The sequence below is a fragment of the Salmo salar genome, chromosome ssa01 (assembly GCF_905237065.1).
Source record: "Salmo salar chromosome ssa01, Ssal_v3.1, whole genome shotgun sequence".
NCBI classification, from domain to species: Eukaryota; Metazoa; Chordata; class Actinopteri; order Salmoniformes; family Salmonidae; genus Salmo; species Salmo salar.
This window is the reverse complement of record NC_059442.1, coordinates 72,005,826-72,026,649: the sequence shown is the minus strand read 5'-3', so window position 1 is coordinate 72,026,649 and position 20,824 is coordinate 72,005,826. Positions and strand designations below refer to the sequence as shown.

Genomic DNA, 20,824 nt, shown 5'->3' with positions numbered 1-20,824 from the left:
TCCTTTGTTGCCTTGGCCGTGTGTTTTGGGTCATTGTCATGCTGGAATACCCATCCACGACCCATTTTCAATACCCTGGCTGAGGGACGGAGGTTCTCACCCAAGATTTGACGGTACATGGCCCCGTCAAATGATGCGGTGAAGTTGTCCTGTCCCCTTAGCAGAAAAACACCCCCAAAGCATAATGTTTCCACCTCCATGTTTGACGGTGTTCTTGGGGTCATAGATGGTGTTCTTGGGGTCATAGGCAGCATTCCTCCTCCAAGCACGGCGAGTTGAGTTGAAGCCAAAGAGCTCCATTTTGGTCTCATCTGACCACAACACTTTCACCAGTTGTCCTCTGAATCATTCAGATGTTCATTGGCAAACTTCAGACGGGCATGTATATGTATTCTTGAGCAGGGGGACCTTGCAGGCGCTGCAGGATTTCAGTCCTTCACGGCGTAGTGAAGGTGACTATGGTCCCAGCTGCCTTGAGATCATTGACAGATCCTCCCGTGTCGTTCTGGGCTGATTCCTCACCGTTCTCATGATCATTGCAAGTCCATGAGGTGAGATCTTGCATGGAGCCCCAGGCCGAGGGAGATTGACTGTTCTTTTGTGTTTCTTCCATTTGCGAATAATCGCACCATCTGTTGTCACCTTCTCACCAAGCTGCTTGGCGATGTTCTTGTAGCCCATTTCAGCTTTGTGTAGGTCTACAATCTTGTCCCTGACATCCTTGGAGAGTTTGGAATCTGATTGATTGATTGCTTCTGTGGACAGGTGTCTTTTTTATACAGGTAACAAGCTGCGGTTAGGAGCACTCCCTTTAAGAGTGTGCTCCTAATCTCAGCTCGTTACCTGTATAAAAGACACCTGGAAGCTAGAAATCTTTCTGATTGAGAGGGGGTCAAATACTTATTTCCCTCATTAAAATGCTAATCAATTTATAAAATTTTTGACATGCGTTTTTCTGGATTTTTTGTTGTTGTTGTTCTGTCTCTCACTGTTCAAATAAACCTACCATTAAAATGATAGACTGATCATTTCTTTGTCAGTGGGCAAACATACAAAATCAGCAGGGGATCAAATACTTTTTTCCCTCACTGTATGCATAGTCACTTTACCTCTACCTACATATACATATTACCTCGACTAACCTGTGGTTCTGCACATTGACTCTGTTCCGGTACCCCCCCCCCCCCCCCGTATATAGCCTCGTTATTGTTATTTTATTATTGCTCTTTAATTATTTGTTATTTTTCTATTTTCTTAAATTATTTTATTTTTATTAATTCATTTGTTTACTTCAGTTTATTTAGTTAATACTTTCATAACACCTATTTTCTTTCTTGAAACTGCATTGTTGGTTAAGGGCTTGTAAGCACTGTAAGGTTTATCTACACCTGTTGTATTCGGCGTATGTGACAAACAAAACTTGATTTGATTTGTGGAGACTGCTCTCCCTAGAAGCTGTATGGAAGAGACTGGGTTAGATTCTATAGGACCAGAGAGACTGATCGAGGTAGAGCCAACGGAGTTCACTTCACATGCATGGAGAGGAGACTAAGTTTTCCGAAAAGAAAGTTCCTTTGGCAGAGAAAGTGGAGAGTGGTGTCTTTCTTCATAAGAGTGTGATGATGTGTGATTATTTATGTTAGGCTCACTGTGGCTTGATGCTGGGTGTCTGCTCCATCCATGCACTAGGCAGTGGGAGTCTTCCAGACTGATGCTGCTGTTGACCTGGCAGTAAAACTCTTCTCTCCTTCTGTGCTGCTGAGTAGCCCTCTATACGTCTGGATTAAAGCTGATGAAGTACTTGACGTAGGCATATTATCTACAGATGATATTTCAGCGACAGTATTCTGTGACTCAGGGAGGCTGATGTTCCTGAAGGTGTTTGCGAGTGTCACTCCAATGTAAGATTTAACCTAGATATGTGATTTCTAAAGAACAACCCTCAGGAAAAAGATGTGCAGACATGTTTACTTGCAATACTTCCTTCACCCAGAGGGTGGCAGTGACATTTCATGGTTCCCTGCTTTCCCAGAAAGCGTGTGTGTGTGGGGGGGGGTGGATGTGTTGGGCAGCATGCTGTTGCTCTGTTTGCACACAGACACAGGCACAGCAATCTACAGGGCCCTGAAGCTGCAACAGGCCCACACACACACACACACACACACACACACACACTTCAGCTCCCATCTCTATCCCTGGCTCTGGCTGTCACAAGACGCCCTAGCCCTGTCATAACACGGTGCACTGCAGTAATTGTAGATTTCACAGCACTCCAAGGACAGCCACTGACTCCAACACGAAGTGACAGACAAAGACGTGGTGGATAGCCTTGAGTTTGTACCGTCCTCACATTTTTGCTTTCCGTCTTGTACGTGGTTTGTCTGCAACAAAGCCTTCCCTAAATTGGCAAATTAACAATACAATATTATTACATTAGCCCAACTGACAGTTAGGTTAGGCAATGCCATAACATAACCTAACATCCACCTGCATTAGCTATTAATACACCACTCCAAGCAATCCTATAGATCTAAATGAATTCATTGGTTTAGAAAGCTCTGGTTAATGTTCTGTTTGTGTTTTAGTCATGGAGAATCCTGGTGTTCGGGATGCTGAATGTTCTTTGTACTGGCTGCCTGCTGATGTGGTGCAGCTCCACCAACAGTATGGGTGAGTACTCATCTACATGACACAGTGTTCCACACAGCCAGCCAGGCAGAGTTAGCCTAGAGGTTAGAGGGCCCACTGAGTAAACAAGGACATCTATGGACTACAGCTTTGGATACTACGTAGTAGAGTACATCAGTGAGAACACTATGTACTGACATTGTTCTGATACTGTGCTCAGACATAATTCTGTTCTCCCTTAAGTTCTTCACCTAGGGCCCTTGCAGTTCCCACCATTATAGTGATTATTCTCCAGCTTCCTAGATCCACTCATGATGTCACGTATCCAGAGCGAGAGAGATCCCATATTACAGAGTCCTGCTGACCCATAGGAATAGTAATTAATCTACTATGTTCTGACCTCCCACCCCCACGCAGATTAGATCTCTGCAGGTGTCGCAGTGTTATTGTGATAGTGTGTTCAGGGCTCTAAAGTGCGACCATTTTGGTCACATATGCTCCTAAATATTTTGCTATGCGGCTTGGAATTTTAATTTGGGAGGACCAGTGTGCCTAAAAAGAAAATCATCCAGATGTAATGATGCAGAAAACAGGATCTGTCAGAGTCTAGGTGATGTGGGTAAGGCAGAGTCGCAGGACACAGAGATGAGTAATAATAGTAACTTTACTCAAAAATAATCCTGCAACAAGGAGAAAGAAAATCCAGAATCACATAAATGAGACAACTGACAACAATAAACACTCACAAAACCATGATGGCTCCAGAGGGTTAAATAGGGAAATAATTAAAACGAAATGGGAGCCGCTACCTGACCAAAGCCCCGGAAAAACCTCTGGTAGTAGTTGGCAAACCCTAAAAACCGCTGCACCTCCTTTACTGTGGTTGGATTCGGCCAATTACGCACGGCTGAAATGCGGTCCTTCTCCATCTCCACCCCTGTCGCGGACAGGCGGTACCCTAGGAAGGAGACGGACTGTTGGAAGAACAGACATTTCTCAACCTTGACGTACAGGTCATGCTTCAACAGTCGACCAAGCACCCTGTGCACCAGGGACACATGCTTGGCGCGTGTAGCGGAGTATATTAGAATGTCATCTATATACACCACTACAGGTCCCTGAAAATCTCGTCTACAAAGGATTGAAAGACTGAAGGAGCATTCATCAACCCGCACGGCATGACAAGGTACTCATAGTGCCCAGAGGTGGTACTAAATGCCGTCTTCCACTCATCCCCCTCCCGGATACCCACCAGGTTGTCAGCGCTCCTGAGATCCAATTTTGTGAAGAAGCGCGCCCCGTGCAATGACTCTGTCACACTGGCTATGAGAGGCAGCGGGTAACTGTACTTCACTGTGATCTGATTTATACCCCGATAGTCAATACACAGGCGTAAACCTCCATCCTTCTTCTTCACAAAAAAGAAACTCGAGGAGGCAGGTGAAGTGGAAGGCCGACTGTATCCCTGTCCCAGAGATTCGGCGACATGTGTTTCCATAGCCGCCGTCTCCTCCTGTGACAAAGGATACACGTGACTCCTGGGAAGTGCTGCGTCTACCATGAGATTTATCGCACAATCCCCCCCGTCGATGGGGTGGTAATTGAGTCACCTTCTTTTTACAGAAGGCGAGAGCCAAATCGGCATATTCAGGGGGGATGTGTATGGTGGAGACCTGGTTTGGACTCTCCACCGTAGTTGCACCTATGGAAACACCTACACGCCTCCCCGAGCACTGACGTGACCATCCCTTGAGAGCCCCCTGTTTCCACGAAATAGTGGGGTCATGATTGGCCAACCAGGGATGCCCTAACACCACAGGAAACGCAGGTGAATCGATCAGAAAGAGACTAATTCTCTCCTTATGATCCCCCTGCGTTATCATACATAGTGCAGCTGTGACCTCCCTGATCAGCCCTGACCCTAAAGGACGACTATCTAAGGCATGTACAGGGAAGGGCAGATCAGCAGGAACAATGGGGATCCCTAATCTAATTGCAAATGAACGATCAATAAAATTCCCAGCGGCACCTGAATCTACTAGCGCCTTATGCTGGGAATGCGAAACAGGAAGCTCTGGGTGAGTAGGGTGCCCTCTGCAGCCGGGAATGCCCCCCCCGGTCCCCCTCATAGCAGCACCTCCTAGCTCCATCGGCGTCGGATCTGAGGTGCTGGAAGATGGAACTGATGAACCCCGATCCAGACGTCCGCGGGAGGCCAACAGGTTATCCAGTCTGATGGATAGGTCTACCAGCTGGTCAAAGGTAAGGGTGGTGTCCCTACAGGCTAGCTCCCTACGAACGTCCTCGCGTAGACCACACCTGTAGTGGTTGATCAGGGCCCGCTCATTTCATCCTGCCCCAGTGGCCAGATTTCGAAAGTCCAGAGCGACGTCTTGTGCGCTCCTCATCCTCTGTCTGAGATGATACAAGCGTTCCCCCGCCGCTCTCCCTTCAGGTGGATGATCGAAAAAAGCCCGAAAGTGGCGGGTAAAATCCTCCTAATTGTCCAACGTCGGTCCTTCCCTTCCCCAGACTGCGTTGGCCCATTCGTGTGCTCTACCAGTCAGACAGGAGATGAGGGCGTTTACACTCTCGCGTCCCAAAGGAGCTGGGTGAACTGTTGCCAGGTAGAGCCCAAGCTGGAGTAGGAACCCCTGGCACCCAGCAGCCGTTCCATCGTATACCCTCGGGAGCGCGAGCCGAATCCCACTGGATCCAGATGGAGGGATGGACAGCGGTGTGGGTTGTTGTGGGAGCTGGGGTGATGATGATGGGGTTGCTGGAAAAACCCCTCTCTCCCAACGCTCCATGGTTTGCAGCACGCGATCCATGGCTGTGACGAGACTTTGCAACATAGTCGCGTGCTGCTGGACGTGCTCCTCCATAGGTAGAGGAGGGCTGTGTGCACCTGCTGACTCCATTGAAGGTGCGTGTTTCTGTCAGAGTCTAGGTGATGTGGGTAAGGTGGAGTCAGGCGCAGGACACATGAGTAATAATAGTAACTTTACTCAAAAATAATCCTCCAACAAGGAGAAAGAAAATCCAGAATCACATAAACGAAACTGACAACAACAAACATGCACAAAACCATGATGGCTCCAGAGGGTTAAATAGGGAAATAATTCAAACGAAATGGGAACCAGGTGTGTACAATACAGACAAAACAAATGGAAAAAGAAATGTAGATCGGTGGATGCTAGAAAGCCGGTGACGTCGACCGCCGAACGCCGCCCGAACAAGGAGAGGCACCAACTTCGGTGGAAGTCGTGACAGGATCCCTCATTCAAATCAAATGTTATTTGTCACATACGCCGAATACAACAGGTATTTACCTTTACGTGAAATGATTACTTACAAACCCTTAACCAACAATGCAGTTTTAAGAAAAATAAGTGTTAAGTAAAAAATAACATAGTTAAAGAGCAGCAATGAAATAAGACTAGCGAGGCTATATACAGGGGGTACCAGTACAATGTGCGGGGGCACAGGTTCGGAATCTTATGGCTAGGGGGTAGCAGTTGTTAAAAAGCCTTTTGGACCTAGACATGGTGCTCCGGTACACTTGCCGTGCGGTAGCAGAGAGAACAGTCTATGACTAGGGTGGCTGAAGTCTGACAATTGTTAGGGCCTTCCTCTGACATTGCCTGGTATAGAGGTCCTGGATGGCAGGAAGCTTGGCCCCAGTGATGTACTGGGCTGTACGCACTACCCTCTGTAGTGCCTTGCGGTCGGAGGCTGTTGCCATACCAGGCAGTGATGCAACCAGTCAGGATCCTCTAGATGGTGCAGCTGTATAACTTTTTGAGGATCTGAGGACCCATGCCAAATCTTTTCAGTCTCCTGAGAGAGAATAGGCTTTGTCGTACCCTCTTCGTGACTGTCTTGGTGTGTTTGGACCATGATAGTTTGTTGGTGATGTGGACACCAAGGAACTTGAAGCTCTCAACCTGCTCAACTACAGCACCATTGCTCGGTCCTCCTTTTCCTGTATTCCACAATCCTCTCCTTTGTCTTTGTCACGTTGAGGGAGAGGTTGTTATCCTGGCACCACACGGCCAGGTCTCTGACCTCCTCCCTATAGGCTGTCTCATCGTTGTCGGTGAGCAGGCCTACAACTGTTGTGTCGTCGGCAAACTTAATGATGGTGTTAAGTGACTGCTGCTACTCGCTGTTTGTTTGTTACCTATGCATAGTCACTTCCCCTCCACCTACATATACAGATTACCACACCTGATGTGGTGTACTCCTCAATGTCATCGGACGAATCCCTGGAACATATTTCAGTCTGTGCTAGCAAAACAGTCCTGTAGCTTAGCTTGAATGGAAAAATTGAAATCTTTGTGTAAAACAAACACAATTTGAAAACAACCATGGTACCAATAATTGCTTCTAATACACCAAATGTATGTCCTTGAACTCATTTTATTTTAAAATCACACAAAGAAGAAGATAAGGATAATATAGTTGCTAATGGCAGCCTGCAGTACCCCGGTCGGCCTTCAACTTGACTACGTCACTTCCTGAAGTAAACTGTTATGTCAAATTGTTATGTCTCCATGAAATACAATCTTAACCAATTTAATATGGCTTCAATGCGCTATTGAGTCTTCACATTGTAATGAATGGTGTCACGTGATCAATGGCTTTGTCCATTCATATATACAGTCATTGGTGTGTGGTGCTCGAATGTCTAGTAGGGCTGGGCGAAATGGCCAAAATATCCTATCACAATATTTTTTATGTTTTATGTTCAAAATATGCTTCATGAGTAGTGCATGACCCTAATGTGGCAACAAATACATTCTAAGTGGTTTTAATGGGACTTTCTCTCTGCTGATAGTTTTATACTGTTCAATCAAAATGTTCAGCATTTTCATCCATTTCTGCATTTCCTTCACTCATTTATCATTTCCACACTGGACCACATTTGTTTTGTCTTTGTATGCCTCTAATTTGTAAAAAAGTAACTTAATCAGAATAATTACTGTGTGTACGTTGTAGAAGCTTGTGGATGTTGTTTTCGCTGTGGGATGTCTGGTTGGTGCTCAGACCGGAGCAATTCTGTAGTGGGCTGGAGCGTTATTATAGTGTGGCAGTGGGGCAAATTACATTGAACCAAAATATAAATGTAATGTGTTGGTTTCATGAGCTGAATTAAAGATCCCAGCACAAAAACTTATTTCTCTAAAATGTTATGCACAAATTTGTTTACATCCCTGTTGGTGAGCATTTCTCTTTTGCCAAGATAATCCATCCATACGACAAGTGTGGCATATCAAGAAGCTGATTAAACAGCACGATCATTACACAGGTGCACCTTGTGCTGGGGACAAAAGGCCACTCTAAGGCCACTTCTCAGGGAAGCTCATCTGTGTGCTTGTCATCCTCACCAGGGTCTTGACCTGACTGCAGTGCAACATCGTAACCGACTTCAGTGGGCAAATGCTCACCTTCGATGGCTACTGGCACGCTGGAGAAGTGTGCTCTTCACAGATGAATCCCATTTTCAACTGTACTGGGCAGATGTGTGGGCTAGAGGTTTGCTGATGTCAGCGTTGTGAACAGAGTGCTCCATGGTGGAGGTGGGGATATGGAATTGGCAGGCATAAGCTATGGACAAAGAACACAATTGCTTTTTAACTTTGGCAATTTGAATGCACAGAGAGACAATGATGAGATCCTGAGGCCCATTGTCGTGCCATTCACCCGCCGCCATCACCTCATGTTTCAGCATGATCATGCACGACCCCATATCGTAAGGATCTGTACACAATTCCTGGAAGCTGAAAATGTCACAGTTCTTCCATGGCCTGCATACTCACCACACGTCACCCTTTGAGCATGTTTGGGATGCTCTGGATCGACGTGTACGACAGCGTGTTCCAGTTCCCGCCAATATCCAGCAACTTTGCACAACCATTGAAGAGGGGTGGGACAACATTCCACAGGCCAGAATCAACAACCTGATCAACTCTATGTGAAGGAGATATGTTGCACTGCATGAGGCAAATGCTGGTCACACCAGATACTGACTGGTTTTCTGATCCACACCTAGGATTGTTGCGGTGACCATATTACCGCCACACACCGGCCATCACAAGTCATGGAGGCAGTCAAATTCCACATGACCGTTTAGTCACGGTAGTTGGGCATCTCCAATCTCTGATGCTGCTGATGGTCATTAGTAGTCTACCAAACTTGCTAACTGCCTGGTACTCAGCACTCTATTGTCCCTCTAATCACTCTGACATCAATGCAAATATAAGAGAAAATCTAATCAAACACTTCATGAGAGCTCATGTTGCGCAACATTTCTATAGGCTATCCAATTGCCGCTAATAGAAAGAGGATTCCATCAGGTTTCTTTAGGCTAGGCCTACTATATTAAGCACATTGATTATATTTACAACAGGAGAATAGCCTACCTTGCTGGCATGAAAATAAACCCCCCCGGGAAAATCGTCCTCAATTTGCTATTTAAGTGCAGGATGACATGTATTTTTTCAGGTGCGTGATAATGGTCCATTCTAAATCAAAACAGATGTCACACATATATTATTTAGTATATTTAAAGACAATATTAAATCAAGAATTGTCTGAATAGCCAATTTTACCCTATCACTTGTGAATTACATATAACTTGTGAATGATTCCCAGTATAAGAAACAATGCCTTTTTTTTGTTGCAACTTGTTCAACTAATAGTCACACACCTCATGTAGCCTAGCCCATAGGCCTGTATGTTTTGATAAGGTTTGTATAACTTCTTAAAATTAAAGCACATTAATCTGCTTTACAAGGGGTGTAGTCTAACTGGCATGTATAAGCAGCACGTGAGTTTGAAGTTTGGGGAAGATCATATTCACCATAAAAATGCACCTTTATAATAAAAGCATTACGTGCGTAATTGCATTTGCGGTCACCTTTGATAACCTTGTTTTCTGCTAATGGAACATTCGTGCTTATAACCTACTACCATGTGTGCATTTCTACGCTTATAATGTGAAGAAATTACCTCATAGTTAATCAATATTTTAAGCTAAATGTTCTGTTACGTCAGCCACATTGCATAAAAATGTTTTTTTTTTAATGCTAATAGTTGTATTAATTTGGGATCTATCGCATCCCACAACTTTCCCAGACTGTTTGGAATATTTATTTCTCACACAGAATAGAATAGGTTGAGTGAGAGAAGCTTTGGATTGCGCAGCACACTCAGGGAGAAGGGCACAACGCAGCACTCCGGGCCTCAAAAGGCATGGATTATTTTAGGGTGCATTATGGCCACGAAGGGTATGCGGCTGTGAAGTTCAAGTAATTATCAAGTGCTGGTGAAATTGTGAATGACAGACTATTGGAGTGTGTACAGCCTGCGCAAAAAAACAAAGCAGAGCTCATGCCTTTCAAGCAACTTTTTTCAAATCATCATTAGTCACATCGTGCACCCTTACAATGTATTAAACATCAAAACATATAGCCCAACGTTTGTAGAACAACTAAAGTTACATTAATAACTCTAAATTAAGCATGTAGGAGTACCTATTTCTTTGTTAACTGCTCATCACAGAAAAGCTGCATGTGTGGACTCCCTCAAATCGTTTTGAGAAAATGTATTTTTTTTATTCAGCTTTGTTCAATTGTATTCTTCATACTATAAAATAATGCAATGGAATTCTAAGCAAATATTGTCTGATAAATTAACTAGTGTAGCTCACAGCCATTTGGCATAGCCACATCAGGACCTAACATAAGGACAACTCGGAGTATGCTGTTCTTCTGAAATAGACATTTTCTTCATATCATGCTTCTTTAGACCGGTCTACAATAAATTATGGATTTATTGTGAAGGTGTAGCCTGTATTACATGGATTTATTAGACTTATTAAAATGGCTTGAAGGTTACAGTATGTGTGGAAGCCAGGAGATGCTAAATGTGTTTATGTTAATTAACGGTCAATTACCGTGAGACTGTCTGTTATTTGCTTGACAATCACCGGCCGACAAAATTCTGTGACCGCCACAGCCCTATCCCTACCCCTACCTTTTTAAAAACAAATCTGTGACCAACATATGCATATTTGTAAGCCCAGTCATGTGAAATCCATAGATTAGGACCTAATTCATTTATTTCAATTGACAGATTTTTCTTTAATGACCTGTATCTCAGTAAAATCTTAAATTGTTGCATTTTTATTTTTGTTCAGTGTAGCTCTCTTCCACATCTCAAGATGTTTTCCAGTCATTGCATAAAGACCCTGATGTGGCGCTCTGCGCGTTTGGTTTCTGGTTCATTAGATTCCCTTCCCCTCCTGTCCTCTCTTTCCATCCCTCCCACTTCATAGTAAACAATGCCACCATTACAGCAAAGCTACACTACCTCCAGCTGCTGCTGCAAAGGAGATGTACGTTTGTCATACTTGCGCTGTACTGCCTCTGGTGCCTTGGGTGGACTTTAATTATTCCAGGAGAGTGTAATAATCATGACCTGAGGGACGGTGTGATTACGAGAATCTCTAATTGCGTTTTATATGATAATACACCAAGGCCATGCAGCAGGGAACCACAGAATGCGGGGTTTGCATAATCAGGCCATCATTTATCCTGTCAGCGGCTATATAGTCACAGGGAGAGGAAGAGTGAGGGAGGGCTGTTAGCCTGGTCTGAGAACAAGTCTGAAGTCCCCATCAGCAGCACTGAGCCTCGTCACTGTGACTGGTCTTAGCTGTGAATGTAGCTGCTTGGTTGTGAGACAGCGGCTTACTGAAGAGATCTCCCGTTGTAAACTTGAGCAGGATCTGTGTTTCCATTACAAATTCCTTGCAGATTGGCTAGAATCAATGTTCACTCCACAGAGTTTGATGCAAACCGGAGGGTGACGCGGCCTTCACTGATCTGTAAAGTTCAAGCTCAGGGTTTGTCGTTAAGCGAGATAATGATTAACTAAGATAAAATGATCTCATTGTTCCACTTTCCAATTCAGTGACACCCTCTCTCTGACTTTTAGGTATACTTAAAGTACATTTCATAAAGCGGTTGTTAAACAAGCGTTCACAACGTTACTTGGAAGAGAACACACAATTAACAGTGACATTGCAGGCTATTACTTGGCTTACCATGTATGGTGAATAGAATACATCTAGGCCCTGCAATAAACTAGTGCCCTCTCCAGCTGCCTCACATTACAGAAACAGGAGATGGGGCAGGAGCCTATGTGCTGTTCTGGCTCGGGTGAGGCTACTTACTTATTTAGGTCACATTTTTTTTATATCGAGTGTCTGGATGAATCGAGAACACCATAAATTGAAAAGGTGGCCTATCCCTTTAAGATGCCATTACCAAGAAGTCTTGAAAATTCGAAAGGAAGACAATGCACTGCAACCAATTTTCAGTTTGTTTCTCATCTGAAAAAAAAAGAGCGCTTGATCTCTTTGATCTCATTATCCTCAGCAGCTAGCCTAATAGCTATGAAAAATAGTGAGAAGATATTAGCTTGTAATTTACTGAATTGTTGCCAATTTTGGAAGAATAACATATGCTTTTTACTGAGACTTTTATAAGGTAGCTACCAGAAATATTTGTACATGTTTTGACCCGACGAAGATCTTCTGGATCAAAATGAGATTAAATGGGGAAAATATTTGGCATCAAACAGTGTGTAGGCCTTTGTTCTTTTCATGTATGTACCATTAGCCCAGCACCTAAGTTTCTTGATGGATGTGCGTATTACCACAACCATTTCTTCAGCTGAAAATGTTCCCATTCGATAGCAAAGTATTAGATTCGATTTTTCATTGTCGGATTTTCACAGAAATGTCCTTTACATACAAGAAAATGCACTGTGATATGGTGAAAGACATGGCATAGGCCAGGCATAACATCAAACATTCACAATAATAATGACCGCTTATGTCATGGTTTTAGAAGCTTTTGATAGGCTAATTGACATCATTTGAGTCAATTGGAGGTGTACCTGTGGATGTATTTCAAGGCCTACCTTCAAACTCAGGGCCTCTTTGCTTGACATTATGGGAAAATCAAAAGATATCAGCCAAGACCTCAGAAAAACAATTGTAGACCTCCACAAGTCTGGTTCATCCTTGAGAGCAATTTCCAAATGCCTGAAGGTACCACATTCATCTGTACAAACAATAGTTCACAAGTATAAACATCATGGGACCACGCAGCTGTCATACCGCTCAGGAAGGAGACGCGTTCTGTCTCCTAGAGATGAACGTACTTTGGTGCGAAAAGTGCAAATCAATCCCAGAACAACAGCAAAGGACATTGAAGATGCTGGAGGAAACAGGTACAAAGTATCTATATCCACAGTAAAACGAGTCCTATATTGACATAACCTGAAAGGCCGCTCGGCAAGGAAGAAGCCACTGCTCCAAAACCGCCATCAAAAAGCCAGACTACGGTTTGCAACAGCACATGGGGACAAAGATTGTACTTTTTGGAGAAATGTCCTCTGGTCTGATGAAACATAAATAGAACTGTTTGGCAATATGACCATTGTTATGTTTGGAGGAAAAAGGGGGAAGCTTGCAAGCCGAAGAACACCATCCCAACTGTGAAGCACGGGGGTGGCAGCATCATGTTGTGGCGGTGCTTTGCTGCAGGAGGGACTGGTGCAATACACAAAATAGATGACAACACGAGGAATGAAAATTATGTGGATATATTGAAGCAACATCTCAAGACATCAGTCAGGAAATTAAAGCTTGGTCGCAAATGGGTCTTCCAAATGGACAATGACTCCAAGCATTCTTCCAAAGTTGTGGCAAAATGGCTTAAGGACAACAAAGTCAAGGTATTGGAGTGGCCATCACAAAGGCCTGACCTCAAACCTATAGAAAATGTGTGGGCAGAACTGAAAAAGTGTGTGTGAGCAAGGAGGCCAACAAGCCTGACTCAGTTACACCAGCTCTGTCAGGAGGAATGGGCCAAAATTCACCCAACTTATTGTGGGATGCTTGTGGAAGGCTACCTGAAACGTTTGACCTAATTTTTAAAGGCAAATACTACCAAATACTCATTGAGCGTATGTAAACTTCTGACCCACTGGGAAAGTGATGAAAGAAATAAAAGCTGAAATAAATAATTCTCTCTGCTATTATTCTCTTCAAATAAAGTGGTGATCTTAACTAACCTAAAATGGGGAATTTTTACTAGGATTAAATGTCAGGAATTGTGAAAAACTGAGAGTAAATGTATTTGGCCAAGGTATATGTAAACTTCCAACTTCAACTGTATGTAAGTAGCACAGGAATCCTCTTACATTTGGGAACTTTACATTCCTATTGATCAAACAACCATGAAAAGGTAGGCTATCTCTCCCTCAGTTATGCACATCAACAATATCAACAACTAATGCTTGCCACAGCAAGATGAGCTAAAATCTAACAAAGGAACATTTAGATAACCCCTCAAACCTTTTCAGTTAGTTGAATGTCAAAATTGCACTGATAAACGATGGGGAATTGTAGCTTATTTGTCCTTCTGCAGCTTGCCTGCCAATGCATGCTCGTCCCAACCAAGCACGCAAGCTATCTGGCTAATATTGGCTAGCTAGCTACTTCCAGAAACAAATGAGAGAACACCTCACTGACCATTTTACCCTGACAGAGCTGGTTAGGCTGTTTACATGTTATCTAGAGTGTTCATGACTAACTTTTACTTTTTCTGCCTACGTTTACTGACAACGGTCATATTGAGCTGGTTTTGCGCTTGCGTCACTTCATTAGTTATTCTGTGCTCTGGAACACAGACGAGTGTGCTCTGAAATTGGGGTAGATAGCCAGAGTGAATTTGCAAATGAAAGAGATGCTAACTGGATAACAGTTGTTCAAGTTCTTGCTAGATACCCAAATTACCACTGATAAAAAACGATATGAGGGGGAAAAAGTCACTCACCCACTCCTCCAATGACATGACATTCTCCTAGCAGCTAGCTAACTAACGGTAGGCGCCGTGTTTTTAGCTTGCTACATAAATAAATACGCTAGCCTATTAGCCATGTTATGACTGACTGGTGATCATTGCCCTTCGTAGTTTGATTGTATTGACATTCTAAGTCATTGAAAGTGAAACAGTCCATCCCGAATGGAGGCAACAAACAATGTGCCAGGCCAACTGCGATTTACAACCTGATAGTCCCAAAATATTGCTGTCAAGAAATGTATTGGTGAATTATATTAATCATGCATTAAACTGATTCAATTTTTTCTGCCAACAATGCCTTTGTGTATGTCATGGAATGTTGAGTCAAATATTTATTTTTGAGGCAGTTTTCAGCAGACTTGTTAGCCTGGCTTTTGCCAATACCGTGACACTGTTGTACCAAGCAGTGATGCACTCTGGATAGTGGAGAAGAACAAGTTCAGGATTTCTGAGCTTGCCCCAAAAGACCTCAGCCTGCAAAGAAAGTACATGCATTGTTGCACCTTAGCACACATAGTCCACATGGACACTCCATCTCAGGTCATGGTCAACATGTACTCCCAGATATTTATACGAGTCGACGTGCTGGATCTGTTCACTGTGAATGATGACCTGGTTCCGGTCAGCCACTGACGTGGGGTCAAAGATGACGACCTGTGTTTTCATCTTGACCAACTGAGTTCCGTCACTGAGAAATGAGTGATCGAAGTGAATGAGGTGTTGGTTAATGTCCAGTTCTTTCATTTTGGCTAGTAGAAGGTGTGGTTGCATGGTGTTAAAGGCAGAGGAAAAATATATAAAGAGTGCTCTGGTGTAGGTTTTTGGTTGGTCAAGGTGTTTCTGGATCAGGTGTGTGAGGGTGGTCACTGCCTCCTCTGTACTGCGCCCATTTCTATAGGCAAACTGGTAGGCGTCCACATCCCTATCCGCAGAGATTTTTAAGTACCGAACCACTATTCTCTCCGGAGATTTGATGAGCACTGAGGTTAGGGCCACTGGTCAGTAGTCATTGTGCTCCATGGGGCATGGCTTTTTTGGGATGGGGATGATGTGAGATGTTTTCCAGGTCTGTGGTATTGTGTGTGAGTCGAGGGATAACTGGGAGATGGATTGCCAGACTGGGCCAAGCTCCTCAGCGGTCTTGAGGAGGAGTGGGCTCACATTATCTGGTCCTGAGGCCTTCCTTGGGTTCAGCTGTTTAAAAACCGTTGTCACCTGCTCTGTGGTAATTATGATTTCCACTGCGTCAGAGTTAGGGACAGTCTGTAGGACTACAAAGTAGGCATTTGTGTGATTTTTGGATGTCGCCGAGCAGCGCACGGCAAGTATCCGATAATGGTGTCTTAAAGGGTGGTGTTGGGAGGTTTCCAGAGGGGAATCTAAATTGTATTTCCTTGATTCTTAGCATCCTCTGCTCGCCTCTTCCTCAAATACATTGTGTGTGTGTGTGTGTGTGTGTGTGTGTGTGTGTGTGTGTGTGTGTGTGTTTTTTTTTTGTGTTGTGTGTGTGTAACTTATCCTAAAGTGGTGAGCTGTTCCGTAGCCTTTCAGAATAAAACAATTGAGTCTACAGGATGCTGTTTGGTGTTGTCAGCTGGTCCAGATCAAATTTTGCACCGGTAGGCTAGATACAATTTCAAGCTGTTGAAAAATGCTTTCATTTGATATGCACATTCCTCTTTTGTCAACACTTCTTTTAGCTGGATCAATACTCGCTGGGGAATGTGGGTTGTGTAGGTCATTACAGACAAACACAAACTGACTGCACAAAGTTATTGTTTTCAAGGCCAATGATCCTCTAAGTTTATTCCCTTCTTATACTGTGTTTGTTTACTATGCCAATTATTCTGCTAAATTGATACGGGGGATTATACTGGAGGATTATAGAGGGTTACTTTTAAGCATTTTTAATGGTCCTTTGTGATTTCTGGAAATTCAGGACTTTTCTGCGTTGATGGTGTTATGGAACATGGACACACACACACACACACACACACACACACACACACACACACACACACACACACACAGAGGTTAGTTGATCAGTGTGAGTGTGTTTTCATGTGGTAGGTTATGTTTGTTTTTGTGTTAGTTGGTGCATCTGATGTCTTTCTGCTCCTTTTATATCAGACAGCCTCCTGTCAGAAGCACTAGTCTCTGGGACTGTGTGTTCCCGCTGTACACCGTATTTCTACAGCTGGGGGAAGCCAAGCGAAAGGAGGTCAAGTGCCTGTTCTGCAGGCTTATAAACACCCCTCCTCCTCCCTTATCCTCCCCATCTCCATCCTTCCTCCTGCTCAGGGAGCGAGAGAGCTGAATGAAAGGGTTTACCCTGTCGGACAACCCCCCTAGTCTGAGCTGCTGGCCCAGTGTGGCTCTCAGGAGACTGGCATGGTGGCAAACTCTATGCAGATGCCTCCCAAAAAAATATGTGGGTAAGAGAGTGTGACTGACAGTGATGGAAAAAGAGAATGTGTGTGGCACTTGAGACTGAGCTTGTCCTCGCTAGGCTCTTGCAGCATGTGTGTGTCCAACTGTCCATGAGTTTGTTTGTTTGTCAGTGTGTGTTTGTTTGTCAGTGTGTGTTTGTTTGTCAGTGTGTGTTTGTTTGTGTACATGTGCGGCTGTGTGTAAGTGTGTGTTTTCGGTGAAGGGAGAGTTGGTTAGTCCCCAGGCCCCTCCTGTTCTTCCACGTTAGAGCACAGCTGGTGAAGCCATTGAGTCCCACAGGGCTATGAGTAAAGGGAACAGTCCTACATTCAGATTCACTGTCTGTTCCAAATGATTCTCAGCTTTGCCTATAATGAACTCACTTACTTTATTCCCCAAACGACCACATCAGGAAGATCACATCTGCTTTACTTAGAATGTGTCTAAGTTAAGCACACCGTGATTTAAAGGTAATAATCACTCCATGGGGTTAGCTTTTTTCATAGACATGTAGCTAATAGGCAAGAACTAGGTGATGTCGACAGTACAGTCGTGGCCAGAAGTTTTGAGAATGACACATGTTAATTTCCACAAAGTTTGCTGCTTCAGAGTCTTTAGATATTTTTGTCAGATGTTACTATGGAATACTGAAGTATAATTACAAGCATTTCATAAGTGTCAAAGGCTTTTATTGACAATTACATGAAGTTGATGCAAAGAGTCAATATTTGCAGTGTTGACCCTTCTTTTTCAAGACCTCTGCAATCCACCCTGGCATGCTGTCAATTAACTTCTGGGCCACATCCTGACTGATGGCAGCCCATTCTTGCATAATCAATGCTTGGAGTTTGTCAGAATTTGTGGGTTTTTGTTTGTCCACCTGCCTCTTGAGGATTGACCACAAGTTCTCAATTGGATTAAGGTCTGGGGAGTTTCCTAGCCATGGAACCAAAATATTGATGTTTTGTTCCCCGAGCCACTTAGTATCACGTTTGCCTTATGGCAAGGTGCTCCATCATGCTGGAAAAGGCATTGTTCATCACCAAACTGTTCCTGGATGGTTGGGAGGAGTTGGTCTCGGAGGATGTGTTGGTACCATTCTTTATTCATGGCTGTGTTCTTAGGCAAAATTGTGAGTGAGCCCACTCCCTTGGCTGAGAAGCAACCCCACACATGAATGGTCTCAGGATGCTTTACTGTTGGCATGACACGGGACTGATGGTAGCGCTCATCTTGTCTTCTCCGGACAATCTTTTTTCCGGATGCCCCAAACAATCGGAAAGGGGATTCATCAGAGAAAATGACTTTACCCCAGTCCTCAGCAGTCCAATCCCTGTACCTTTTGCAGAATATCAGTCTGTCCCTGATGTTTTTCCTGGAGAGAAGTGGCTTCTTTACTGCCCTTCTTGACACCAGGTTATCCTCCAAAAGTCTTTGGCTCACTGTGTGTGCAGATGCACTCACACCTGCCTGCTGCCATTCCTGAGCAAGCTCTGTACTGGTGGTGCCCCGATCCCGTAGCTGAATCAACTTTAGGAGACGGTCCTGGCGCTTGCTGGACTTTCTTGGGTGCCCTGAAGCCTTCTTCACAACAATTGAACCGCTCTCCTTGAAGTTCTTGATGATTTGATAAATGGTTGATTTAGGTGCAATCTTACTGGCAGCAATATCCTTGCCTGTGAAGCCCTTTTTTGTGCAAAGCAATGATGACGGCACGTGTTTCCTTGTAAGTAATCATGGTTGACAGAGGAAGAACAATGATTCCAAGCACCAGCCTCCTTTTGAAGCTTCCAGTCTGTTATTTGAACTCAATCAGCATAACAGAGTGATCTCCAGCCTTGTCCTCTTCAACACTCACACCTGTGTTAACGAGAGTATCACTGACATGATGTCAGCTGGTCTTTTTGTGGCAGGGCTGAAGTGCAGTGGAAATGTTTTTGGGGGATTCAGTTAATTTGCATGGCAAAGAGGGACTTTGCAATGAATTGCAATTCATCTGATCACTCTTCATAACATTCTGGAGTATATGCAAATTGCCATCATACAAACTGAGGCAGCAGACTTTGTGAAAATTAATATTTGTGTCATTCTCAAAACTTTTGGCCATGACTGTATGTTCAGTACAGCTAATGTATGTCCTCATCTGCCTCATCTTATGTCATCTCTTTAGAGCTACCATCCGTCCGAATGAGTTAATCTAATAGCGGCGTCCGGTTTTGTTGCTGTTAAATAAAGAGGAGACTGTAGTAAGACACCTAAGACATTCCACTGACTGAGATCCACCCTGACAACAGAAGCCTATCCAAGCCAAGTCTGGCCAGAGATAGTGTATTCAGCTCAGGGTTGGAGCAGGGAGCTCGCTCTCCTGTCTCCAGGGCAGGGGACGACATCACTACAAGCTGGTGTGAAGCTCCTCAGGGGCCTGTCCTTGTACCCCTATTCATTTCTGACAGCCTACTTAAAGTATAGAGTTCCAGTCTCCATCTGTAGCCTCGCGTTACACAAGCCTATTCCTTATTGGAAAAAAAGATGTGCTGCTCACCCATGTCTTCCTATTCACAGAGGGCTACATCCTACTAGCCTCATCCATCAGGATTCAGTGTAGCCTGTCACTCTGACAACAGTAGGGCCACCTTGTATATGGGGTGCTCAATTACACTAAACTTTGGAATAGGTGAGAATTGACGGGCTAGGTAGTTATTTTATATTCTTGATGGCAACTAGAAATGTCTTTAGGCTCTGCGCTGTGAAACACCAACTGTCAAGAGTGAACAAGTGAGAAATCTTTACATAGAACCTGAAAGCAGCTTTTTAAAGTTGTGGTTAAAACAATAAAAATACAATCTCATTACAATTCTGTGGTTACAACCTTGACCATTATCAGAACACTATCCTCCTAAATCAGTCGTGTACCCATCTTCACTTTGTTTCCACTGAATGGTGAATAAAAATGTTGATCTCAGAGGTTTTCTTTCAAGCAGTTACTCCATTTATTTAGTGGTCTGGTGAAAGTTTCTTAGTGAGAGCTGGTAGTCACAGCTAGCTTCAGGTTTTGGTTACTGATGGGTCAAGTTTGATGGTCAACTCTCTCTCATCAACAGTTGTGTTTTTATATATATGTGTATGTATGTATGTATGTATGTATGTATGTATGTAATATATATATATATATATATATATATATATACATACATACATACATACACACACACACACACACACACACACACACACACACACACACACACACACACACACACACACACACACACACACACACACACACACACACACACACACACACACGTGTGTTTGTGTGCAAAACTATATGTGGTGTGTTGTGACACACTTCTCCCCCCTGGGCCACTAAGGTGTGTGTTTGTGAAAGTTTAAACAAAATTAGGATTGTTAACGTTTATAAGTAAATTAATAAATTGTTTAGGGATAAAGTTATTTTTTTTACAAATACCTAATACAATACTGTAATGTTAGTAGGAGGTGATATGCATCTTTCAAGTTATTTGCCACGGATATAAAGTGCTCCACACGTCATTGTCATTATTAACAGAAAAATGGCAGAGTGAGACAGGGAAGCGACAGCAGCTTATAAGACAATAAGTTCAATAAGAAGGTGGTGAAATGCAAACTTTGCAATTGAGTTACGGTGTCAGTACAGGTGCAATGCTTAACCATCTGGAAGGGAGGCACCGTGAGCCCCAAACCGTTGCTGGCAGCAGCGCAAACCCCCAACAACAGACATTAGACAGGCTCTTCACACAAAAGTACGATAAGGGATGGAGTGAGAAAATCACAGTGCTGATTAC

The 20,824-nt window shown here is 43.7% G+C and overlaps 1 protein-coding gene across 2 annotated transcripts in view; it reads left to right on the top strand.

Annotated features, from left to right (window-relative positions):
* The window catches only part of znt6 (Zinc transporter 6), a 77,473-nt gene that overhangs the window by 11,414 nt on the left and 45,235 nt on the right, over positions 1–20,824 (top strand). Inside the window, 1 exon segment of one of the 2 annotated variants that reach the window (NM_001139824.1) lies at positions 2,586–2,670. The exons of the other annotated variant lie outside the window; for it this stretch is intronic. Within the exon segment in view, the coding sequence (NP_001133296.1) occupies positions 2,586–2,670 (85 nt within the window). 2 annotated transcript variants of the gene reach the window in all.